This window comes from Macaca thibetana, chromosome 1 (assembly GCF_024542745.1).
Source record: "Macaca thibetana thibetana isolate TM-01 chromosome 1, ASM2454274v1, whole genome shotgun sequence".
Taxonomy (NCBI): domain Eukaryota; kingdom Metazoa; phylum Chordata; class Mammalia; order Primates; family Cercopithecidae; genus Macaca; species Macaca thibetana.
The window spans coordinates 190666485-190693288 of record NC_065578.1 but is presented as its reverse complement, the minus strand read 5'-3'; the positions used below and the strand labels follow the sequence as shown (position 1 = coordinate 190693288).

The following is a 26804-nucleotide window of genomic DNA, read 5'->3' as shown; positions in this document are numbered from 1 at the left end:
CACTTCTGGAGTTTTTTGAGGAGCAGAGAAAGCTTGTAAGTCGAAAGACTGCTCTCACCGTACTTGGAAAAGCCATTCTTTCCTCCCAGGGAATTTCTTCAAAGATATGTGACAACTGATGACTGAAAACATCTTTCTTTAGTCAAGGCTATTTGCTGTTTGTTATATTAAAATAGAAATTAAGTTTCCTGTTTTGCTTATTTCTGCAGAGCACCAACACTATTTTCATTTTTATGGATGCCTAATGGATTCCAGAGGCACTGAAATTGTAGAGTTGTTGCTCACATAAAATAATACATAAACAAGGGGAAGAGAAAAGTCTCGCCTGGCTGAGGGATTTTGATTGGAAGGATGGTAGAAGTTTTTGAGAACAAAAAAACTTGACTTCTTACCTTTCATTCTGAATCCTTTTAATACCCACCTCCCGTTTTTAGTAAAATCCTCCCCTTTCTACTTACTGTGTTGGGTACGGAGAAGTGCCTGTAAGAGATAAATCCACTTACCTCATTTTAAATTTAAATTTGTAGATACTGAAGCTTGTATTCATTTTCATCTCTTTCTGAGGCTGCCTAGTTATACTCGTAGACTGTATTTTCTTTCCTCTTTTTTCTTGGTCTTGCCCATCTTTAAACCATGTTTTTATTCATCAAAACTTTCTGAAATGGCGAATAAGGAAAAGGTTAACACTTTCATTCAAGTTTAAAAACTAACACCAGTATCTCTGGCTTTTTTTTTTTTTTTTTTAAGTTAGATGGTGTAAATGAAATCAAGCAATAGAATGTGATTCTTACAATCATTTGTAAATTTAAGTTAACTCTGCTTCTATTTCTTTTGGGAATTTCTGGCTCTTTTGATTAAGCTAACCCTCAATATGTTTTCTCACCTTCAATCATTAGCTCTAGTGAAGAGCTAATGAATTTCCCTGTTAGGGAAAAAATAGGTTGGCCCGGTATTGAAAGTAGTAATAAACTTCTGTAAAGTTTTTTAACTCCTAGTGAGGAAAATGGATGTGGAGAGTTTAAGAAAAGAGTGAACATTTTAGGAAACTTTAGCTTAGGAAACTATTGGGTTAGTTTATTTTGAGATTTGTTTAGACCACCAAATTTAGAGACATTTTAATTATTCTTTAGCAAAACGATTAAAAGGCACTAAAATAGGACATTAAGGCTTAAAGGTTTTTTTTTTGAAGGGTGATGATGAATGAAATTGGGGAAGAGGAGTGGTACGTGGTGATGATTGGCAAAGGGTGCGTTTTTTCTTTGAAGACTCTGCTTTCTTGCCAAGTTGAATTTAATGGCACTTAATGGATTTCTAACTTTTGCTGCAATCTGGTGTGGTATTTCTTTTCCCAACAACCCCATTCCCTTTAACAGAAAGGGCTACCAGCAAGTCCTAGGGTTAGATAAAACGTTTGCAAGAGTTGATGAGTGCCTTTTAGTAGCCACTTTTGTCTCTTTTGTTATTCACAAATTGTCTCAAAATTTTGTGATCCATTTGTTTTGAAGATTTTGAGTGCTGTATGTCTATTCTACAGTATTCTAGTTTCTAAGGTTTCCCCTCTCATGCTACCAATATTGCTGGTAAGTTTACTATCATAATTTCATAGATCTTGATTATGTCTCCCCTCTGCTTTTATCTTCCAGCCTAGAGTACTAACCTTAGATTATGTTCACAGAAAAACTATTTCATCTATTCTATGTCATTACTCATTTTTTTTTTGCTGTTTTTTCCTGTTGCATACTTTATGATTTTTGATCAAGTAGAATAGAGTATTCTAGGCATAAATGTGCTATAGCTGCAGCACAGAACAATGATAGCTAATATTTACTGACAGCTGTCTATGTGTCAGGCACATGATGTTTACTTGACAATAGCACCTTTAATCTTTATAAGAGCCCTGTAAGATAGGTATTATTATTAACTTCCTTTTGCATTTTACATGTGAGGAAGTATAGAGGTTAAGTAACTTGGCTAAGGTTAAGCAGCTGTTAAGCTTTGGAGCTTAAATTTGAACTTAGGCAGCACAGGCTCCTGAGTACCATAGTCCTTTGTAGGTCAGAAGGCCTGTATTTTATATATGTGGCTCCATCATTTACTAGATGTGTGTTCTTTGACATGTTATGTAACTTCTTTGAACCTTAGTTGTTATATCCTCAGAATGGGGAAATTGATCCACTCATACTTCACAGGGTTGTTAGGACGATGAAATAATACAAATGAGAGATCTTTGTAACAGTAACAGCGTATTATGTAAATATTTCATCATAACATTATTCAACCACATTTTTTTTCTCATACTTACGGTGCCAGATGTTTTTATGAGCACCGAAAATCTAAGATAGAGGGTCACCAGCTTGTCTTGGTTTTAACACTGGAAGTCGCATAACCTAGGAATTCCCTGCATTAGTTTCCTATGCCTGCTGTAACAAATTGACACAAATTTAGTGGCTTAAAACAACTAACATTTATTACCTTACAATTCTGTAGGTGAGAAGTCCAAGATATGTCTCACAGGGCTAAATAAAATTAAGATGTCAACTGGGCTGGTTCATTTGGGAAGCTCTGAGGGGAGAATATTTCTCTAGAGGCCGCCTGTATTCTGTGGCCCCTTCCTCACATCAGCACTCCAACCTTTTTTTTCATTCCTTATGTCTACTTATGACTGGTCCTCCTGCCTCTCCCTCTTATAAGGACTATTGTGATTACATTGGGTCCACCCAGACATTCCAGGATAATCTCCCTATCTCATAATCCTTAATTTAATCACATCTGCGAAGTCTCTTTTACTATGTAAGGTAACGTATTTAGGGATTAGGATGCAGACATCTTTGAGGGGGGCGCATTATTCAGCCTATACCCTATACCATACTTCCTCAGTCATGGGCAAACTGGGAAAGCTGCATTACCTTCAAGAGGAAAAAAAAAACACAATTAGTGGATATTCTGAGTGTATCCCCTAATTAGTAAAACCTGTGCATGCCCCTTAATTGTTCACACGTTATATACATGTGCCAATATAATAATAGTGTATTAGTGTATGTAATAATAATACAAGTTAGATATTTAAGGAAAATTAGAAAAAAAAAATTTCCGTTAACGGTGCCTTTTGTTTTCATTAAAATAATAATTTTTAATAAGAGCTACGTGATTGACCTACTAGATTATATGACATTGTAGTATAGAAGAGGAATAGCTTCAACTACTTAGGAGCCAGCCTTGTCATTTTCTTGTTGGCTGTGCTTGCATTATTAAATTCTTTGCAGGACTTTTTAAAAAAGCTGCTTCCCGATGTTGTGAGGGTCAGTTCAGTTAAAACTGAATAATTCCTAAGTCTACCTAACTGGGCAAACATAAACCACAGTGAATCATGGTGTGCTGTAAGTAAAACCCATTGTTTGTGAGACTTCCACTCTTTCCCTGGGTTTCTGCCAATCGTCCTTGCTGTTCTTGATGTGTGACCATCTGACCCTTCAGACCAAGTATGAATCCTTACATTAATCTTAGTAAAACTTATTTTTTTTAAACTAAACAAATCTGTTCTTCCTTCACCCCAAAGGATCATCTTGGAGAAGCTTATATTAGACTTTCGGGAAGAGCTTGACATTTAAACAAGTCTTATACATTTGACAAATGTAGCAGGTACTTACAAAGGTCTTTAGGAATAGCAAAGGAAGAATTCATATCTTACTTATGGTTCTGTCACTAACTGTATGTCTTTGGACAAGTTACTTCTGTGAACCTCAATTCTCATCCATAAAATGGTCTGCAGGATGGATAGTTCACGATGAGAGAATTTTGTTGTAGGCAGAGAGAACACTCTTACCCAGTTATCTAGAGCGTGAGTGTATGTGAGCAGGGATGGGAAGAGAAGCTAGAGCTGGGTTTTGAAGGGATTTGATTATCATGCAGATGAATTCTGATTCTAACCACCTGACAGAGGCTGAGCAAGTGAAGTCATTTAAACTGGAGAACAGGAGCATGAGGTCACGTGGATCTTTTAATTAGATCGATGTGGAGGATAAAGTGGAATGTAGGGGACATACTTTGGAGGCAGGAGGTCCTAAGTCGTGGTCCCCCTAGAAGAGAGTTGATATCTAAATCAAGATGTTGGCATTTTTGACCTTAGTAGTAATTTTTCTGAGTATGTCAGACCAGTTTTTATCAATTTGAGGTTTATTTCCTGGTTTGTGATTATATTTCTGTACCCTTTTGCTTTTTCTCTCATAATTGCTGGTCTATTAATATGCATAAGTGAGCAGAAAAAAATTTAAAAACTAGAACAATATATAAGCTGTTTTTTTCTTTTTTGAGGTGATGAATAGAGCATATTGGAAATATATAGATAAAACATATTGAAAATTCCCCAGAAAATCTGGAGGAATTTTTTGCTTGTTTCTGCTTCTGTCTCTTAACTTTAAAGGTTCTGAATCTATTTCTTCTCTGAATAATATTTGAAATAAGTAAAATAATAACATAGTCCCACTTCTCCAAATCATTCGATGCCCTTTTTTTTTCTTTCCTTGAATAAACCAATGAAAGATGACCTTTGCAAAAATGATTTTTTTAATGGAACTTAATGTGAAAGACTGAGGAAAAAAAGTTTATCTTTGCTCTGGGATATATATTCCAAAGAAAGCACCTGGTATTTATATTTATAAGAGGTGTCGGGTCATACAGTGTCAGATTCCCTTCAGACAAGTTAGATGAAGCCAGCTTGCCTTAATAGGAAAAGGTCTGTGAAAGAAGGTGTGTGACATCTTTGCATAACACCTGAACACTGTGTCCAGTAAAAGATGGCAAATAACATGTTTCATGGTGGTCCTTTATGTTATTAAACATTTGAGGATATACTGGAGTGGAAGCAGGTAGTAGGGTTGACAGGCAATGGAAAAAATAAAAGGTATCAGCTCTTTTGAGCATCGGTTATTTCATTTTTCATTTGTTCATGAACTTGTACATTATTGTTGCACTTTTCTCAACAGTCTGAATGGACAAATGAATCAATATGTATAATTAATATTGTTATGCTTATAACGAAAAGGAAACTTATAAAAATTTAAGTGCTTTATTATTCTCAAGTCATCTTCAAATAGAAACACGTGATGCTTTTGTTTAGTAGTTTATGCATAACTGGAAAGAGACAAAATCTCTTTACTTGAAACTTATCTACGTGTTTTGGGTTATACTTTAGCACCAGTTTTATGTTACCTGTCTTTGTTTTTCAAGGCCATATTTTAGACTAATTTCACAAGTCAAATTGTACATGTCACAAGGGAATAGGAAATTGCTTTGAATATTTGCAGTATAAGAGTGTTAATCCTTTGGGATAAATTTGTTTAATGCAAGTTTTTTTTGAAAGAAGATTTGGTTTTATTTAGGACTTTATAATTGCTAGTTAAAATTATTTTATATTTTACATGAAAGCGACACCTAGCTTTATTAGAAAGTATTCTGTAACATTAATACGGTTTGTAGGTACTAAGCTAATTTTGTATTATGTAGCGTTTGTAACCTACTGGGGAAAAAACATGTAAAGGCTAAGAATAATGCCTCACATATAGTAAGCACTACTATATAAGTTATTCATTGACTCTAGATACTTTGGTAATTTGTTGAGTAGAAATAAGATGGCCCAGGTTTCAGAGTTAAAAATGGGAATTTATAAATCCACTTAAAATATTATTTGATTATCCACAGTGTATTTGGTGTGGTGAAGGATACAGAAGAATTGTGAGACTTGAGCTCTGTATATAAGCTGCGTGTTACAATACAGATAGTGGTGTAGTGCTTAAGACGTAAAACTACGTCAGAGCTTGGTTGTAGTCCTTCCTTTGCATTATTAATATGAACATTTATTGAGTGATTATTTCTCTTCTAAGTACTAAATACTATTCAAGGTAATATACATTAAATTATTTTATTCTCTGTATCAATGTTTTAAGGCAGACACTCCATTTTAAAGATGAAGAAAGGTGGGCACAGAGAAGTTAACCAGCTTGCCCAAGTTCTCACAGCCAGGAAGCAACAGAGCCAGAACCTAAGAAGGCCAGGTTCTAAGCCTGTGTTCTCTTAACCAGTATGCTGTGCTGCCAGTTGGCTGGTAGATGGTCTCGGGCAAGTTTCTTCACTTTTTCTAGTTAATAATTTTATCTGGCAAAGTGTCAACTTTTTTCATCTGAAATGTGGGTGCCTGGATTGGCCTAGGAAGGAGTGGGCATTGGAATTGTTCATGAAACTTTTAAAAGAAATACACATACATAGGATTCTTACCTTGTAGATTTTGTTAGTAAGTTTGGGATACTCTTATGCATTCAAGTCTGTATTACTGTATTAGATTAACTCAGTTTATTTTTTTGTATATCTAACATTCTAAGATACCTGGTTTGAATGTTAGTAAACAACACAGAAAACTGAATTGCATAGTAAATGCTTAGGAGAAAATGAGGGCTAGAGTTCTCAAGGAAGGCTTGACTTGGGTTCAAGGGAAATATGTGGTTTATAAACTCTGCTTCTATGCAAACAGGAGCTTCATGAGCTGAAACAAGATGTACTGGTGTTGATAATATGAATAAATGGCTATTTCTTTATGTGTGCATGTGTATGTCTGTATGCCTGCTTGCAGTGGGTAGATGGCACTTAATTGTCAAGGAGAGAGAGAATTATGAATAAAAGAGATAATCTAGTTGATTTGGGTAGGAGTGGTAGTAAACAGACAAGCTTGAGGAGAAAGAGATAGATTTCAGAGGTTTTGGTAGATTTTGCAAGCCAGTCCAAAGAATTAGATAATAAAGATTCAGCAAGAAAAGTGGTGTTGTGAGAACATTATTTTGACATAATTGTGCTAGATTTTTTTTTAGAGGAAAGAGACTTAGAGGGATGAATACAACTGACTTTCCACGTCCACAGATGCAACCAACCTCAGGTTGAAAATAGATTTTAAAAAATAAAAAATAACAATACAACAATAAAAATACAAATAAAAACAATGTTGTATAACAGCTATTTACATAGCATTTACATAGCATTAGGTTTTAAATCACCTCTAGATATTTATATGGGAGGATATGCATAGATGTTTTAAATCACCTCTAGATATTTTAAATCACCTCTAGATATTTATATGGGAGGATATACATAGGTGATATGCAAATGCCATTTTATATAAGAGACTTGAGCATTCTCAGATAATAATATCTTCAAATCCCGGATCCTAAAAAGCCTTTGGAGTAATTGAGGCTTGTCATAAGAACAACTTAATCTTGGCAGTAGAAACAAAGAAGAGGGTACAATAAATAGAGATTTCTGAGGACGTAACTGATTTGGTTTTGTGAAAGGTTGGCAAGCTGGCAGGAGAATCACTTGAACCTGGGAGGCGGAGGTTTTGGTGAGTCAGGATTGTGCCATTGCACTCCAGCCTGGTCAACAAGAGCAAAACTCCATCTCAAGAAAAAAAAAAAAAAGAAAGAAAATTTGGCTTGGCGTTGTCCTCATAAAGCAGAGGTCCCCAACCCCTGGGCTGGGGACCGTTGCTAGTCCGTAGTCTGTTAGGACCCTGACCGCACGACAGGAGGTGAACAGCAGGTGAGTGAGCATTACTGCCTGAGCTCCACCTCCTGTCAGATTAGCAGCAGAACTAGATTCTCATAGGAGCACGAACCCTACCATGAACCGCACATGCTAGGTTCTGTGCTCCTTATGAGAATGTAATGCGCACCCCCCCAACCCCATTCATGGCAAAGTTGTCTTCCATGAAACTGGTCTCTGGTGCCAAAAGGTTGATGACCGCTGTCATAGAGGGAATCATTTTTGAAAGAGATCATTGGACTTTTGAAACAGAATAAAGAAAGGTGCCAAGCATAGTAAAGCTCTGAAAGGAAGGAGGAAACTGGAAAGAGAGATGGAAAAAGATTTAAGTAAGTCATTTGAGTGGTCAACAATGTAAAATGTCTTAGATAAGGTTGAAGAGCTTGAAAACTGAGAAACGGGCCTTGTTTTCAAAAGAGGGAAGTGATTGATAGCTTTTGGGAGTGGAGATTAGAAGATGCTTGGAGAGCTCATAGGCATGAATTCCACACATTTGTTTGGCAGCGAGGGGAGGTAGAAGAGTACTTAAAAAAAAAAAGTTAACATGTAGAGTAGCTTCGTACTTGTTTGCTACAACCTATTTTACACAGTGCTGCTGGATTTATCTTACATGCAACTTTGATTATGTCAGTCCTCTAATGAAATATCTTTCAAAGGCTCCTTGAAGGATAAACTTTAAACCTTGATAATTTTTAAATGCCTGCAGTCTGACCCACACCAACTGTTGTAGCTTTATTTTCTACTTTTCCTAATAGAGACTTTGTTTTAGCATGGCTGATCTGTTGGCCTGGTAGTAATTGATTTGAGGACTCTGTAGTTTCTAATTGAAAATTAAGGTAACAAAAGTACTGTCACTTGTGTTTTAGAGGCTAAATACACCGTACCCAATTTCTGAAAATATATTATTATCAAGTATAGGGTATGATTATTTCCAGCATCTTAGAGGACAAATTTTATTGACTGAATTTCTAATGGTAGGTTAAGATATAAAAACAGAACATATCACGTTGTTTACTAAGTGCTTCTCTATGTTGGATCAATGAAATCATAGGCCAATTTAGTGAAACAAGTTTCTAATAGAATTTGATATGTGGAATATTAAGCTAAGAGAATTTAAGACCCAATCCTACATCAGAGTGAAGATTAAAAGTCAGAACTACTGAAATGCAAAGGTTTAATTAGAAACAGGCACTAGAAGATAGAACTTTCTTCAGCTAAGCTGTACAGTTGCATGTGGTTTGACTAAAGACTGTTGAAGTAGCCAAATAGAATAAAAACTGCAAGGAGAAAGAGGTCCAGTGTGCTCTTACCTGTTAGCAGATAGACCAAGCAGAAGACAAGCAACCTTAAAAGAACTCCAGACTGATAATGTGGTTTAGAAGAATATCTGTCTTTTAATAAAACATTGTGATGGAGAGAAACTAGGTTGCTTAAGCAAAGGCACTAGAGGCCTGGTGATCTTTTGGTCTTGTTTTATTACCAGTGTTTGACCAAAGTGGCTTCCGTATTATTCACCCATTTCCCACAAGTTTCTCAATACTTAAGGATTTTTGTAATTTTTTTCAGATATCCAGGAAATAATACTCAAAAACTACAATGTTCACTGTTAATTTTAACCATACTGCCCTAATTGAGTGGCTGGCACTATATTTCTGTACAAGGGATTAGTTTTGAATTTATGTTTAAGAAGCAATTCTTTATTGCCTAGTTTAGTTATTTCTTTTACCACAAAGTCTTTTCTCATTCTTTTTAAAGCTCTGAAAAAGCTTTTCCAATTCATAGTCAAAGTAGGAGCTCAGCAGATCATCATGCTGGCAAGAGGGCAGTGTATTCTCTGCCTTGGAGTTGCTTAGTCTTATGTGAGAAACAAAAATAAACAGTTAATTTCATTTCAGTGTGTATGTGCTCAGGTAGAGATAGCCAACAGGCTGTGAGAATTTAGAGAGGGGCCTCCCACTAACCCCAGATTGTGGAAATCAGGAAAATGTTTTAGACCCTTACTAGTTTCTTGCCCCAAGAGAGAATTATAGGTATTTTGTTAGGTTTTAGATAGTGGGAGTGGGAGTAAGTACAGAACATTCTTGAAAGAGGAAACAGCATGAGCCAGAGACATGAGACAGCACAGTCTGTGTTCAAGGAACTATTACAGGTAGCTCTGTATCACTGAAGCATAAAGTGAAAGGCAGGGAGAGTGGCAGGAAGTATGAAGCTGAAGACGTTAGTAGAATTGTTAGAGATTTTTAAATAGCATGTGGAGAGAAGCTTGAGTTTTGTCACGTAGTTAATGGAGTCTATAAAAGGTCTTAAGCAGGGGAATGGTAGTGTGATAATTTACTGTTAGATTTTTGGCAGTGTTAATGGTTGATTCGCAGACGTAGCAAGTTAGGAATTAGGGAGATCTGTTAGGAGTTCGCTCTAGGTAAGAGATAAGAGCTTGAGTTAAGGCAGTCAGAATGGGGATTGAGAAATGATTTAAAGAAATTTAGAGTAGAATAAACGAGATGGTCAAGGGAGGGTGAAGGCAAAGGAATAGTCACAGATGTTTTTCAGGTTTCTAGTTTGAGGACTGGGTAGACAGCAGTACCAGATGGTGGGATCAAGGATATGAGAGGAAGAGATTTGGAAAAGGAAGCTAATGTATTCAATTTTGGATTTAGATGTTTTTGAGATATCTTGGAATATGAAGGAAGAGAGATGCAACTTTTAAATGAGCTTTATGTATCGTCAACATTAATGTAGGGTATCACAGAAGGGTTTTAAGGAATGGGCCAGTTAGGAAAAGATAAGGGCTGAAGATAAAAGTTTCAGTAGCCGTCAACTAAAAACCATGAGAGTAGGTAAGTCTCCTATGTAGAATATAAAGGGAAGATTCAGAACCAGACCCTTGGAGCATCAGAATTTAAATAGTGAACAGAAGCAGCATATCAAAGGAGACTCAGAAGCAGGAGTCACCGTGAGATGAGAAGCAGAAGTGTGTAATTTGACAAGTCAAAAAGGAGGTGGTTTAAGTTAAAACAGCAGTCAGAGGTACCACATGCAGCCGAGGAATCAAAAAAATCTAACTTCTGCCACACCATACTAGTCTGAGTGGCACAGTGAGGGCAGAAACTAGATTTCAGCAGGCTGAGGACTAAGTAGAAGGTGAAGAAGTTGAGATTACAAGTATAAACTACTGTGAAATTTGGTAAGTGAAAGTAGATAGAAAAGGTAGTGGCTGATAATAACTGACATTTCAGTGCATATTCTGTGCCAGGCTAAGCATAGCATATACATTTATTTCAGTTCCTCCTAATAAGTCCATTTTACAATTTTGATACTGAGTTGAGGCATACAGGCTTGCTTACTTGCTTTTTTTTTTTTTTTTCTCACTCTGTCCCCCAGGCTAGAGTACAGCAGCATGATCACCACTCACTGCAGCCTTGACCTCCCTGGGCACTGGTGATTCTCCTTCCACCTCAGGCTCCTGAGTAGCTGGGACCAGAGGTGTGCGCCACCATGCCTGGCTAATTTTTGTATGTTTTGTAGAGACGGGGTTTTGCCTTGTTGTCCAGGCTGGTCTCTGACTCCTGGGCTCCTCTTAAATTTGTCCATACTCTTGGATTAAAGTATTAATCTAATTTTTACAAATAAGGAAACTGAAGCTCATAAGTTGCCCATCACTCACCTTGCAAATTTAAATCTCTCTCCAAAGTGTTGGATTTTTCCATGTTGCTACATTTCATGTTTAATATTTTCTATCCAACAGATAAATGAAAAGAAAGGTAAGAAGATAACACTGTTAGATTCACTCAAGAATCGGTAATACTAGTCAAGGCTAGTTACAGCATAATACAAAAATAAAACAACTATCACAAAGGAGAAGTTCTGATTAACTACTTCATGATTTTCGTAATGGCAACAAGTGATAAAGATGAAGGCCATGTAGTGTAGTAGCTAAGAGGCCCGTGCTTCAGAGTCAAAAAGATCCAAGTTTTAACCCCAGATCCCCACTTACTAGTTGCAGGATCTTGAACAGGTAATAAAACCTGTATAGGCCAGGCACAGTGGCACTTTGCACTTTGAGAGGCCGAGGCAGGTGGATCACTTGACCCCGGGAGTTCGAGACTAGCCTGGGCGACGTGGCAAAACCCCATCTCTTCCAAAAATACAAAAATTAGCCAGACATGTTGGTGCTTGCCTGTAGTCCCAGCTATTCTGGAGGCTGAGGTGGAAGGATCACTTGAGCCCGGGAAGGGGAAGGCCACGGTGAGCTGAGATGACACCACTGCACCCCAGCCTGGGTGACAGAGTGAGACCCTGTCTCAGAATAAATAAATAATGTACAGCAAAATGCACAGACCTTAACTGTATAGTTAGATCAGTTTTGACACATGCATACACGTATGTAACTCACACCCTCTCAAGATATAGAATATTCTCATCACCCCAGAAAGTTCTCTCATGTCCCTTTCTGGTGAATCCCCCGGAGGCAAGTAGTAATTTGATTTCTGTCACCATGGATTAGTTTTGCCAATTCTGGACCTTCATCTAAATGGAATTATACAGTATTTACTCATGTGTTTGACTTCTTTTTACTCAATGTAATATCTGAGATTTACCCATTTTGTTTCCTTTGTCATTAATTAGTTCCTTTTTATTGCTGAGTAGTAGTACACTGTGTGAATGTACTACAGTTTGTTTATTCTTCTGTTAGTAGTTATCTGGGCTGCTTCCAGATTTTGGCTATCTAGTCCCGAGTAGAAACTACTAGGGACATGCTTGTACAAGGCTTTTTGTGGACATAGTTTTCATTGCTGTTAAGAAGTACCTAAAAGTAGAATTTCAACTGCTGGAACATGGATATTATATGCTTCTCGATACAATATCCTGAGAAAGTCACAACATCACTATAATATCCTGAGAAAGACACAACAAAGGCTTCTGACTGAGAATACCTAATCTGAATCTGGTCATCATGATACATTAGACAAATCTCACATAAGGACTATACTATCTAAAAAGAAAAGGGACTATAGCCTTCAAAAATGTTAGTGCTGCATAAAATAAAGCTCCAGAACTGTTCCAAGTTAAATGATACTGAATAGACATGACAAATGCAGGACATGGTCATAGATTTAATTCCGTATTAGAGAATGGAATTCTAAAAAAGACATTATTTAATTGACAAAATTGCAATATGGACAGTAAATTTTTGTGTCGATGTAACACTTATTGAAGTTGATAGCTGTATTGTAGTTATTCAAGAGAATATCCCTATTCTGTGGAAATAGATATCACAGTATTTTAGAGGTAAATTACTGGGAGAGAGGAAACAGAGGGAGAGAGGGAGGATGAGTGAGTGAGCATGGGCAAATGACAAATAATGGAACAAATTAAGTAAAATATTAACAATGGGTTGACACAGCTAAGGCATTTGTAGATTTTTTTTTGTACTATGCTGCCTACTCTTCTGAAATTTGAAACTATTTCCAAATAAAAAATTTAAAAACCGGGTTTGAATTTTCTATGTGTGAGATGTTCATAGATCCATTCAAGTTTATTTGTTATCAGTCTGTTATCAGTTTTTTCCATTCCTTATGGCAGTTTTGCTGTTTTTCTAGAAACGTATCCATTTCTCCTGTTGCCAAATATATTGTTATATATAATTTATAATATTTTATAATTTTAAAAATGTTTTCTCTGTGGTTATCTTATCTTTTTATTCCGTATTTTGTTAATTTCCATTACTATCTTCCATTTATTGATTTTGCCAGAAGTTTGTCTAATACTTTCTTCAAAGAACCGACTTTTGATTTTCTTAATTTTCTTTGCTGTTTTTGTTCTCTATTTTAGCAGTGCCTGTCCATATATCCTTCCTTGTTTCTTTGCATTTGTACTGTCCTCTATCTTTTTGAGTTGAATGATTAGCTCTTCTGTTTTCAGCATTTGTCTTCATATATTCAGAAGCATAATTTTCCTGCTATTGTCTCATCTACATCCCACCAATTTTGATTGGTAGTCTTCTGCTGATTATTTCATAATGTTGTTTCCTCTTTAACCTAAGGATTATTTTGCTACATATTTCTTGCTTCCAGGCTTGGGATATTGTTAGCTGTCTTTTTGTTATTTCAAATTTTGTTGCAGCCTGGTTGGGGAATATAATCTTTTAGAGCTTGAGTTTTTGGAATTTGAGGCTTCTTTTGAGGCTTCAGTTTATGATTGGTATTTGAGAAATATTCCACGTGTCCTCGAGAAGAATGTTTTAATTTGTATTTGGTATAAAATTCTGTATCTTTGATTGAGCTTCTTACATGGAATATAAATATCATTTTGTCCACTTAATCTGTTATTTTGTGAGGTAATTTAAAATAGGCCACCATAATTTTTGATTATTCTCTTTCCACCTGTAGCTTTGCCCGTGGTTGTAGTGTATTTTCTACATTGTTAGGTGCATATATATTTGTAATTCTTTCCTCTTTTTACTCATATATAATAAATAGCTGTCTTAATGACATAATGTTTTACATCTTGTTTGGTTTCTATGTTAATTAAAATGGCTGCTTTGTTGTTTTAATATTTTCTTAAAACTATATATACTTACTCAAATTTTTAAATGAGTTGAAAATTACCCCAATGTTTCCTAACAGGGCCCTGTATCTAACATAATAATTGGTACTTACTGGGTAATCTTACATGCTTGTAAAGTTTCTTCATTAAAACTCAGAGGAAAACAATTCATTTGAAAGTGACAGACTCCAGTTTAGTTTTATTAGTCAAGCTTAATAATTGCAGACTCCTTCTCTGCGATTATTAAGCTTGGCTCATTTGCATATTAGCATATTCTTTATCGCACATTAATGTCTTTCTAGAATTCTTTATTGCATTATTTTGCTAGATTTATTTGATAGTATGATAAAAACAAAAAGATAGCTGGTTCAGTAATTCTGTGCTAGGCAAATATAAAAAGTTGTCATTGCAAGCCATTGGATATCCATTTTAAAAAGATGGTTTTTTTCAATCACTTTCACATTAAAGAATGCTTTCTTCCGTAATGAAATCTCCCTTGGCACAATAAAGAATGTTTTCCACTTTCTTAATGAAATCTTCCTTGGCTCTTCAGTTGCTATATCCTTTAGAAAAATTTTCCTGAGTTCCTCTCCTATTCTTTTTAGTAAGGATGAATTGACTTCTCTTTTACCCTAACACTTAACCATTATTTTTTGAAACACATAGTTGTAACATACACCCTTAAAATGGCAGGATGCCTAGAAGTATTAAAGACTGTAGGTTGCCACAAGAAAAACTTTTCACCACACATTCAAGTTGAAAACCTTCCTTCAAGGAAAAAATAGAAATACAATTTCTAAAATGAAAGCAGTAGGTTTAAGAAATCTCCAAAGTCTTTAAACCTAGGCATTCCATTTCTTCTGGTGGTATTTGGGTGCTCTGATAAACTAACCTAGACTGGTTGCCTTCTATTCCTTGTTTACAGCTATCTTCCTGGGATTTCTCTTTCTAGTCACCCTGGGGGTTTCCTTTGCCTCTGTTATCTCAGTATCATATTGCTGTAATTACTGTAGTTTCATATAGATCTAGTCCCCTCATATCAGAATATTCTTGACTATTTCTTGACTATTTCTGGCTTACTTTTTATACAAAAAGTCTCCCTTTTTACCACCTCAGTATGTGGTTTTCAGACTGCTCCTATTATTTTGAATTGTGAAATTGACACTTTTTCCAAGTAAAAAGATTGTCAAATATTGGCAGTTTCAAACATTTCTACTTACTAGAAGATTTCTTGCCAAGTTTCTATCTGGGCACTTTATCGTTTCTATTGTAAATGACTACTTGTTATGGTTTGAGAGTGTTGATTTGCTTCTTAATTTTATACTTAGGAATATAATTTTTATATCTGGGAATATAATTTTTATACCTGTTCTTTCAACAGGTGATTCTTTTGAATTTTCCATTTATATAAACTCGTCTGCAATTAATGCAGATACCCTCATTATTTGGAACTACAGATAATTTTACTGTCTTTTCCATTTTTATGCCTCTTTTATCTTCGTGTTTTGTAATGCTAATGAAAATGGACATTCTTGTCTTATTTCAGATCTATATAGGTGTCTTTTTAGGTTTCCTCACTATGTATAGTACTGACTTTTAGTTTTATGTATTACATATGTATTTTCCATGTTAAATATATAATTATTCCTGTGTCATTATTGATTCTTGAAACATTGATGGATATATAAGTTTATCAGATGTTTTTCAGTAGCTGTGGATATAATCATATTTTTCCTTGATATTTTTGCGTAGCAAATCAAGTTGATTTTATTATATTGGACCAATTTTGAATGTCAGAACTGAACTCTACTTGATAATAATTGTGGTATATTTCTCCTTTGGTATGTTCCTAGAGACTTTCTTTTTTATTGTTTTCTTGGTAAGTTTTGCATGTTATTTCTTAAGTACTATTCACCTCTAGTATTCATTTATGTGTGTGCTATTTCCGTTAGTTTTTGATATCACTGTTAGGTTCTCTATGCAAAAATAATTTGGAAGCTTCTAGGCTTTTAAACAGTTGAGGTAACTTTAGGATTATCTGTTCTTAAATATTTGTTAGAATTTATAAGAACTGTTGCTTTCCGAGGAGGTTAGCTATTTGACAGCTTTCTCTGTTCCTTGTGTCATAATGATCAGATACTGCTTCTGGTGAAGACTTTCCTGTTGTGCCTTCATGGAATTCGTAATGTCTTACTTGGAATGCTGATAATAATGTTTATGTTTTTCTTATGCATATTGATTTTCATCATTAAATTGTTAAAAGGTATTAGGATAGGAACCATCTGTCTGTTTATTGCCTCAAATTCTAGCCCATACAGAAATACGTTGACTTAACAACTCTTCTTCTTTCTTTTTCTTTCTCTTTTTCTGTTTGTCGCTGGTGGTGGTGGGTGTTTTACAGGCTTCCCAGCTGGCGTGTATGTTGTAAAGAGAGTTCTTCAGCTTCAGCGTCATCGTATTACTCTCAAGATGACAACTGTGCGCTAGAAAATGAAGATGTACAATTCCCGAAAAAGGTGCCTTAAATAAAGTTAACATTATAATTTGTGTGTCAGCTTTCCGAGAGTGCCTGAAAACATTCAAAATAAAATAATTTCAAAAATGCTGTGCCATAATTTTTGGTGGAGATTTGTATTTTTCTTTGCTATTACTCAGGTAATTCTTACATTCTGATGGCTCAGAGATATTTATATGTTTATTCTTGTTGCTTGTATTTGGAATTTTGTAACATCCTTAGTCCTATAGTATAGGGTAGTGCATGTTCAGAGAGCTGAAAACGAGTGATTTGTTTTTAATGATCTATAATAATTAGAGTTTTTAAAGAAATCCCAATTTTGCAAATTAAAAACTATTAGAAATGAGTATTCCAGGGAGAATCTACAGTTAGTGGCTTTGTAGTTTGTTTTATGTAATTAGGTGCAGTAAATATAAAGACTCCAAAAAACCTCATGATCTTAAAACATGTTATTTTACCATTTTAAATGATAAATGGTGAGTATTGACTTGATTTGGCTTTTGCCTTTAACTTCAGTGTATTTATTTAAAATTACTGAAATAATTTATATTGATATAAAATATTTATTATTTATGTCTCATTCCTTTCCCCAAAGGAACAACAGTTTACTATCTCTTGTGAAAATGTTCGGACCTTGTTCTGTGGGTATAAATAACACCTTTATATATGCCCACAAATTAATATTTTTATTTCTATGAAAATATCATGTATATATATATATTACAAATTGACATCCCCCTTTCCCTCAGTGATAGCTCATATATCATCTTTTCATGTTGATATATTCTGAATGGCTGCATTTTAATCTTGTTATACAGACATGTTACTTATCAATTGTTTCTTTATTGACAAACTTTTGCATTTTGTTCCCTGCCTTGTGTGCACACGTGTGTGTGTGTGTGTGTTTCAACACATATTTACAATTACATACTTGAGGGTTTTCTTTTGCATATTTAGAGTGGATTATTTAAATTTAAGTTATGTTGGATATATTTCTGGGATGGAGCATTTAAAATTTGAAGACTTGCCACGTATCTCTATAATTTTATATTTTCACCCACACAGTATGTAAGATTTTGATTTAATCCCCTTTTTGATGAAGCATTTTGCAAACAAATGTCATAAAAATGAATTTAAGCAGAGCATTAAGGGGGAAAGCATATTCTTTCAGCAAACATTTAGATACCTAGTATGAGCTATATAGACTCAGGTAAACAAAGATTGAATATGAACTTTTATGAAAGTTACACTCTAGAAGGCATAAAGGTATTAGAAATTCAAACTCGAATGTATGTCAAAAAAGAGATGAAAGGAAGAGCTTTATGTACCTTCATTTGTCAGATATTTATTGGAGTTTTACTAGGTGCTTAAAACAGTGCTGGATGGTAAGACTAAAATGCTTATTAAGAAATCAAATGAAGTTGTTGAACTGGTGTATTGCACATTTTAAGTGTTGTAGCAATGAGGGGATTGGAGGATATAGACAATAATCCTGTAAACAAATGAAATTAATTAGAGTCAAATACACAAGTCAATTTTTTGGTTTTAAAGTATGGAAAGAAATGGTCTTCATATTGCTTTATAACTTTTGTAAAACAGTTTTATCAGGTGATCTTTTTTGTTGTTGTTTGTTATATAGGATGAAAGAGAGGGACCTATCAATGCTGAATCATTGGGAAAATCAGGTTCAAATTTACCTGTTTCTCCAGAAGAACATAAATTAAAAGATGACTCTATTGTGGATGTACAAGTAAGCTATGTTGCTTTGATTTTTAATAATATGTCATTTCAAACTACTTCACAAGGTTGAAAACCTCTGTTCGGTCACCATATTGTGTGTGTATTGTTAGTTTTTTCACTTTGAGGTACTCTGTAACTGGACTTAAGATTGCTTACCTGCTAATAGTACTACTTTTGAGTACATGTATAATTACAGATAATAATAATAATAATAAATGTGACTAGTCTCTTGGTAGTAAAGGTTTGAGTGTAAATCCTCGTTTCTTCCTCGGTTCTATTTTGGTTCATTATGATGTATCTTGTCTCTTCAGATTTTCAGTTGTTAGGAAATTTTTTTCTAACCTGAATCACTTGGAACAAAAGGGAGTATTTTTATGTAGAACTCGGAGTATTTTGATACCAAGATTTCTACTTATTATGGGTATGAATAGATAATAGGTTAAAATATGTTTTTTCCCTCTCTTATATTACATTCTGAATATTGTTTATTTTGTGCACCAGACTTTATGAAAAATACTAAAAACTAGTATATATACACCATAAACTGATCAGAATGCTGAGGTATCTGGAAGCCGTTTAACATCAGTAATGGCTGAAGGAACTGGGGATATTTGATTGTCTAGAATATATATACCATAAACTGATCAGAATGCTAATGCTGAGGTATCTGGAAGCCATTTAATATCAGTAATGGCTGAAGGAACTGGGGATGTTTGATCTGGAGGCAGAAGGACTAAGGAAAAACTAAAATCTCGAATATTAAAAAAAGAACACACATTTTAACTCAGAATGAGGGAGAATTCTTTCTTTTTAAAAAAATACAGCCTTGGCTGCTATTTTTTTTTCGTTTTTTATTTTTTAACCTTGCACTTTTTGCAAGAGCCAGGGCTATTTTATAACTTACTGAGTTATCTAAAGCGATAGAATTAGTTTCATTTTATTGGATTCTGCAAGACATTTGTCAAGGGTTTATGCATAGGAGTAAGAGAAAAGTGATACTTGTAGCCCTTACAATTGTATGACTATCCTGAACACTCCTACCATTATTCATAAAAATTTTATTATGATGTAGTAGTGTTCAGATACTTCCAAGTGCTTACCATGTCTTCTATACCTATATTGTTCATTACAGTAGCCACTAGCCACATGTGGCCATTAAGCACTTGAAATGTGGCTAGTCCAAATTGAAATTTACTGTTAGCATAAAATACACATCGGATTTTGAAGACTTAATTAAAAAATAGCATGTAGGCCGGGCACAGTGGATCACCTGAGGTCAGGAGTTCGAGACCAGCCTGGCCAGCATGGTGAAACCCTGTCTCTACCAAAAATACAAAAATTAGCCGGGTATGGTGGCACATGTCTGTAGTCTCAGCTACTCAGGAGGCTCAGGCAGGAGAGTCGCTTGAACTCAAGAGACGGAAGTTGCAGTGAGCCGAGATCACGCCACTGCACTCCAGCCTGGGTGACAGAGTGAGACTCTGTCTCAAAAAAAAAAAAAAAGCATGTAAAGTATCTCACTAATTTTTAAAGTATGAATACACGTTCATATGGTAATATAGTATTTGCTAATAAGGCAGTAGTCCTTTTCTCAAGGCCTCCATCATAAAAATGCAGACGACTATTTATATTTTTTTGTGAATTTCTCAGTATAAATAATTCCCCAAATGATCATACTTTATATTTTCTGGACTACATGCCTTGAGGTTTTTTTCTGCTCTTGTACTGGCCCTTCTTTTCTTTAAGGCCTAGCTCTTCTAATTCATAATAGTCCTTAGTTTCTTTTTCCTTGAGCTGAGCATGATATTTGTACCTCTCACTTGATATTCATTTATTGAAGCATTTAAACACCTACCGTGTGCTAGGTACTGTGCTAGACACTGGGAATATGAAGATCAAGAGAACAGAGTTCTTACTCAGGACATTTATGGTATACTTGAAGAAGAGAGGGAGACATGAATAATGGCAATTGAGTTGTTACAGATACAGTGATAAAAGTGTACAGAGAACAGTGGAGGCATAGAGGAAAGGGAGTAGTTAATTCTGTTTAGGGTTGGTCTTGGAAGTGGAGGTGCTGATAGAGGTTTTCAAATATGAACAGGTGTTAGGTAGATTTCACATTGTGTTTTGGAGGACTGAAAGGCCCAGGACATTGGAGACTGAAGGAGCAGCAAGAATCATTTATTGCTTCCTGGTGTTGTTACTTGAACATATATTGTTGCTTATTGATACACATTATTTCCTAAACTGCTCAGGGTCAAGAACTATGTATTGTACTGTTTTGTACTTGTCCATAGGGTTTCTTTGTTGCTACTAGCGTTCATCAATTAGAGAAGACAGAAATCTTTGTAGCTCCTGATGCAAAGTAGGAAATAGGTAGGGAGAAAGTTCTTTCCTAGTTTATGAAATGCCATGAAAAAATGTGTAGGGCCTGTATTTTCATATGAAATATATTCCTTAGGGTGGTAATATTGGAAGAAAGGATTTTTATAAAAGTACTTTTTTAGTGAACATTTTTTATATTGTCATTTTTCAGAAATGCTTTCCATAAATGCCTATTCTGCTAAAGAGATGATATATTAATCTCAACATTTAATTTAGTTGACTTTTTTTTTTAAACAGAATACAGAGTCAAAAAAGTTAAGTCCACCGGTGGTGGAGACACTCCCTACAGTTGATTTGCATGAAGAGTCTTCCAATGCAGTTGTGGACAGTGAAACTGTTGAAAATATTTCCAGCTCATCTACCTCAGAAATCACTCCAATCTCAAAGCTTGAGTAAGTCATTACAAAAAACAAACACAAAAAAGAATCTCCTTAGTTAGTGATAGAAAGATTTCTTTAAAAGATAAAGCAGCTTGCTACTCAAGTTTGAAGTTTAGGCTATATAGCAGACCTAAATTAAATTACAGTTACTGTGTTTTGTGTGCATGTGTGTGCATGCCTTTGTGTGTTTTGAATGTAATGATTTTATAACAAGTTTATTTAGCTAACTAACTCAATGAAGTTGATAGATCCCAAGTGTGAAATCTCTATATAGTCTAAGCAAAGTAAGGTTCTACTTAGGAAACAGTGCTTATTTGAATTATCTTCCCTGTAATTATCAACTCAAATGTCAGGTTGTTCATTTCCATTAAGTATCACTGCCATTTCATTCATTTTTATGTCTTCGTGTGAATTGCTACCTTTTTCAAACTTGATAATAAATATTCAGAGTGTTTGGGTTTAAGTGATCCTTAAATTAGAAAATTTGTTAGATACTTCTCCTAGCTCCTTCCTGCAACAGTCCAAAGAACAAAATGAAACGTCCTTCTCTTAATACTACATAAGCATTTCCTTTATCAAATGAGTTAATATAAATAAAGTACAAGAAGAATAACTGGTACATAGGATAAATGTGTCCGTTAATATCACCCTTGCTTCTCAAGAATGTAAGGGCCTGGGTTGAAGGAGTTGCACAAGGTGTTATGGTTACCAGCTAGGAGCATGTCTCAGTACGGGCCAGGGAACAGAAGACATGTTGATAAATAATGATAGTATTTTAACTTTAATGATAGTATTTTAAATTTAAATGATTCCGAAGGAACTTAAGGCTAGATACCACATATCTGAACAGTGAATTCTATACTCCCATTATATTAAACATGACTGATTAATGAAATGGAGGTGAGGCAGGGAAAAATAGGAAGGTTTATATTTTAAAAATGAAATTCTAAGAACACCTTAAAATTTTAGTGAAATGTCTTGAGATAATGACTTTTGAAGGATGCCATAAGTAACAACTTTAATGCTGGTAGAATTAATATAGTAACATGGAAATTAAACTTTAGAGAAGATACAGTGAGAATAAGTAATTTTTAAAAATCTTATTTTCGATACGACCAAATATTAACCTCTAATATTTTAATATTTGGTAGGTAGTTATTTAGAAGCTGAGGACAATAACAGATCAAGTCAGCAATTGACTTGACATGATTTAAAATTTTCTTTCTTTGGTTTACATTATGTTTTGGAAATCACTAATAGTGTTTTTAATGTATATTACCTCAAGTTAATTTAATTACCAGATTATGTTTCTTGTTTCTTTTTTTAGTGAAATAGAAAAATCTGGTACTATTCCTATAGCCAAACCAAGTGAAACCGAGCAGTCTGAAACTGATTGTGATGTTGGTGAGGCCCTTGATGCTAGTGCTCCAATTGAACAACCTTCCTTTGTCAGTCCACCTGACAGGTGGGTAGGAGCAGTTGTTTGTCCTTCTTATGATTCTGTAATAACAGCAGTGTCCTGTTTGAATAGACTTTGGTGTATGTTAAATTCCACTTTGAGAGAAAGCTGATCTCTCTGTGTTTCTTCCTTGGTTTACTTTGTACATGAGTTATAAGAATTGAGATTGTATAGAATTTGTTATCCAGTAAAATCTGTTTATTTAATATATCTTTTGGTTTTAAATAGCCTTGTTGGCCAGCATATAGAAAATGTATCATCTTCACATGGTAAAGGAAAGATAACAAAATCAGAATTTGAATCAAAAGTTTCAGCAAGTGAACAGGATGGTGGTGATCAAAAATCTGCTTTGAATGCTTCAGATAATGTAAAAAATGAGGTAAGTATATAACTTGCACTATCTCTTACTTCTTTATGTAATGCATTTTTGTTATTAGCTAAGCTCATAATAATTTGCTAACTATATTTTTTGTAAAATCAGGGAGATGAAGTAGACAACAACATGTGGAACTAACAGGAACTGTGCTCTCTGAGAGCAAGTGATTCTGTCTCCAATATAGTGTTTATTACATAAAGTTGTTTCAAGCATGAGCTCTCCTTGGTTATATATTATTAAATGATTTTGTGCCATGCACAGCTGTTTGATACCAGATACATAAAGTCCTTATTTAATCAGCTTCTTAGAAAGCTATCTAGAAGAAGATATGCCTAATTACATTTAATTATTTTCAGAATGTACGAGGTTAAATTTAGGCTCTTCAATCAGAACTATTTTAATGGAACATTTTACCTTTCATTATTTGTATGCAAAATACAACCAGACCACCTTATATTTTAGAGTATGATTCTTATAATTAAGACAGAGCTTATCACAGTGAAACAGTTTTACTTTCTTTTCTCCTTCTGAGTTGTACCTTGACTTCATGTACTGTAGAATTTCTTGAAGTAGTATCAACACAGCAATTTAAACTTCCCTCAGGTAAGCAATGACTTAAGTTGAAGAGGTGAAGTATATTCCATAAACTTAACAAAAACAAAAATAAATAGGGTCCAAGGGTAGTTCAGTGTGCTGACTACCACATCCATATTTATTCCTCTTTAATTTGGGATCTTTTGTTCTCTGCTTTCTTTTTCACGTATTTTCAGTGAATCTTCACTTACGACTAACTAAACTTCATTCTGGAGACTTTCACTATCATGGGACCAACTGTTTTGATGATGCTTCTTATGGGAGCTCAGCATTTCATACATCTTGAAGGAACTACTTTTCTCAATGATACCAAATTACGTATATGTTAAAGTTTAGTTGTCAGATATCACATCCATGAATAAAATTAGACAAACATTAAAACACATCTCCTTTGAAGGTATTTATAAAAATGTCAAATGTAAAATTCAAGCATGGCAGCTAGCTTTGTCCTAGATTTGCTTGTTCTCCTTAACTTAGCAGACTGAAACTTCTTTATTACCTAAGAGACTTAAACTGTTTGTGAGTCTATGCTAATAGGCAAAAGAGTATAATTTTAATTAACTGTATTAATTACTTTCTAAATGAATTAGTATCCCAGAAAAATCATGACAGATAATGAGCACATTACAACTAATAGCCAATAGTTTTATTTAGTATCCACTTCAGAATAACTCTGCCCAGTTAAGTTTATGTGAGTGGGAGAGAATTTGCTTTCTGATGCCTTGTGCTAGCCTTTTATTTCAAGGGTCTGTGAGACATTGATTGCCGTGCTTATATGCTTATATGGAGAATGCTTTACAAACTGGTTTTGTTGTGTTGTTTATAGACAATGCATTACAAAGTGATTTTTATTGTATTTGTTCTCTTATTTGTTGCCAGGAGGATATAGTGATTTATTTGGCTGGGCTTCAAAGGGTAAATGTATGTTCCTTTTGTTGCAGGTTTTGTATTTGAGCTTTACTTTGTTAGTATCTCAGCTAGGTAAATTTTTCTAAGTGCATGTTTCTTGTTTATTTTCCCAATGTATCTGATGCAGGACAGGCAAGCCCCAAAATTAGTGCTTAGCCCGGGATGATTCTTGGCTTAGCCCAGGCAAGAATTAAAGGGCAAGCCAATGGTATTAAACAGCGACTTTAATTGAAGTGGCAGTGTACAGCAGCGGCAGCAGCAGCAGCCGAGGTACTGCTCTGTGCGGAGTAGCGCTACCCCATAAGCATTGTGCCCAGAACAGCAGTTCAGAAGCAGTTGTGCAGTCATGCTTATATGTACTTTTAATTTTATGCAAATTAATGGGTAGTTATGCAGAAATTTCTAGGAAAAAGATGGTAACTTCTGGGTTGTCAGGCCATTGTTATGGGAAGGGGTGGTAACTTTTGGGTGTTGCCATGGAAAGATGTGGTAACTTCCAGGTGTTGCTGTGGCAGTGGGAAACAGACATAGCACACTGGTGGTGGGCTTGGCTTATGGAAATTTGCTTCCGTCTGGGACCTGTTTTAGCTGGTACTCAATTTGATCTGATGTCCAAGACCCGCCTCCAAAATTGAATCCCACCTCCCTACCTCATTCCTCCCTCAGAGATTAGATACTCCTCCGTAATCTTAAGAAGGCTACACAAGGATAGAGATCCGTCTTCTGTAACTGCTTCCTGCTGAGTTTACGGTGTAGGCCCTATCTAGCACCAGAGAAGTGAAAATCTCTGGATAACTGATAGGGGCCCAGAGACAGGATGAGTTGGAAGCCTTGTGCTAACATTTTCTTTACCTGGAACTGTTTTAAGACAAAACAAAATGAAACAAAAGAGGTTAAACAGGCAAGGACCAAAAATTAGTAACAAGACAGCCTTCAAAGGTCCTAGAAGAGGTAGCTAAAAGCCAGTTGAAACTTTTGAAGGCACTTTTGATAGTTGACCAGATATAGTTGCAATAAGTGCCCTGGTTGTATCTGTAACCAGGTAGTTTACTTATAGATCTCTTGAATGTTAATCTCAACCTGTCTGGAGTCGTTCATATATGTGCAGCAGGTTTTATTAATAACTGCACATGCTCTACCTTGTTCAGCTAGTAAATAGTTCAGTGCTAGTCTGTTATTGAGAAATACATTTGCCAAAGAGTCTAGGGACTCTTGAATTCTCTTTAGTGCATGACCTGTGTTGGTGGCTAAGGATTCTAGGGTTTGAGTCAAGTTGTTTAGGGTTCACTTGTGGTAAGCAAAGCCACCCAAGGGTACTGCTGCCCTGATTCCTGCCAGAATTAATCCTATTGCTTATGTACTTCTGGTGTTATTTGGGTCTCATGACAGTGACCCCTGAAGGGGCAAGAGTGGTCAACATATATTCACCTCAGTTCCAAGTTTTGATACATAAGGGAAAGCTACTCCTAGAAGAGCAGATATTGACTTTTAACTATTCAGAATTAAAAGACAAAGAGCAGATGACTACCTGGGGAGTCAGGAGTGGTTATGGGGTGTGACTTCTTCCCATTCATGGCCACAAAGAAAAATGAGCTGAATTGGGGCACAAACGGATACCCTATGGGGTGTGATCTTTATTCTTTGTTGCCAACTTGAGTCTATAGAGATACTTTCCCCCATTCTAATAGGGGTGGTTGAACAATTATTTTCTGAAAGAGGGTGGCACTGCCACCTTCCCAGACTAGGTAGTTAGTTGTTTTCCCCTGTATATTCTAATCCAGGAAAAGCCACCATATATAGTCTCCTTGTTTTCAAGTGGAATCCCATTTACCTCACTGTGGCATTGGTATGTTGGCATCTAGAGTTGGATTCAGAGCATTGCAGGGAAACTTCTGCTTTAGTGTCCTTAACACAAAAGGTGCAGAAGGTAGAATCATGAGTGCACTGGAGGTATACATAGCCAACTTCCCAGGTCCAGGTAATGGTGGGAGGTTCAGGTGGAATTTGTTCAGTAGGGAGAGTTTGTTCCACTTATCAAGTAGGGGTTTGGGTATTTCAGGATGGCTGTGGTTAGTTAGGCAGTTTGGGGGACATGTTTGTGAGATTTTTCTGGATAAGCCAGAAGATTGAAATCTTTATCCTGGGGATGTTGATGACAAATCTAGCAACCATGAAGGTGGTGCCCTGATGCTATAATTTTTGAAACATTTACTGTAGAATTATGTTTCTAGCCACACCAGCTCAGGGTAATTGGGAGAGCAAACAAGATTAATAGTGACAACATGATGTCTGCAATTGGGCCTTAGCATGGCCTCT

General features: G+C 35.4%; 1 protein-coding gene across 3 annotated transcripts in view; it reads left to right on the top strand.

The window, feature by feature from the left end:
- SUCO (SUN domain containing ossification factor) overlaps nt 1-26804 on the top strand; it is an 81228-nt gene that overhangs the window by 840 nt on the left and 53584 nt on the right. For all 3 annotated transcript variants that reach the window (XR_007721244.1, XM_050767689.1, XM_050767679.1), the window contains exons 2-6: nt 16532-16646; nt 18285-18395; nt 21008-21162; nt 22478-22615; nt 22838-22988. Coding sequence is in view for 2 of the 3 variants with exons in the window: in XM_050767689.1 (XP_050623646.1) it covers nt 16532-16646; nt 18285-18395; nt 21008-21162; nt 22478-22615; nt 22838-22988 (670 nt within the window). In the remaining variant the exon portion in view is untranslated. The remainder of the gene's footprint in view (nt 1-16531; nt 16647-18284; nt 18396-21007; nt 21163-22477; nt 22616-22837; nt 22989-26804) is intronic.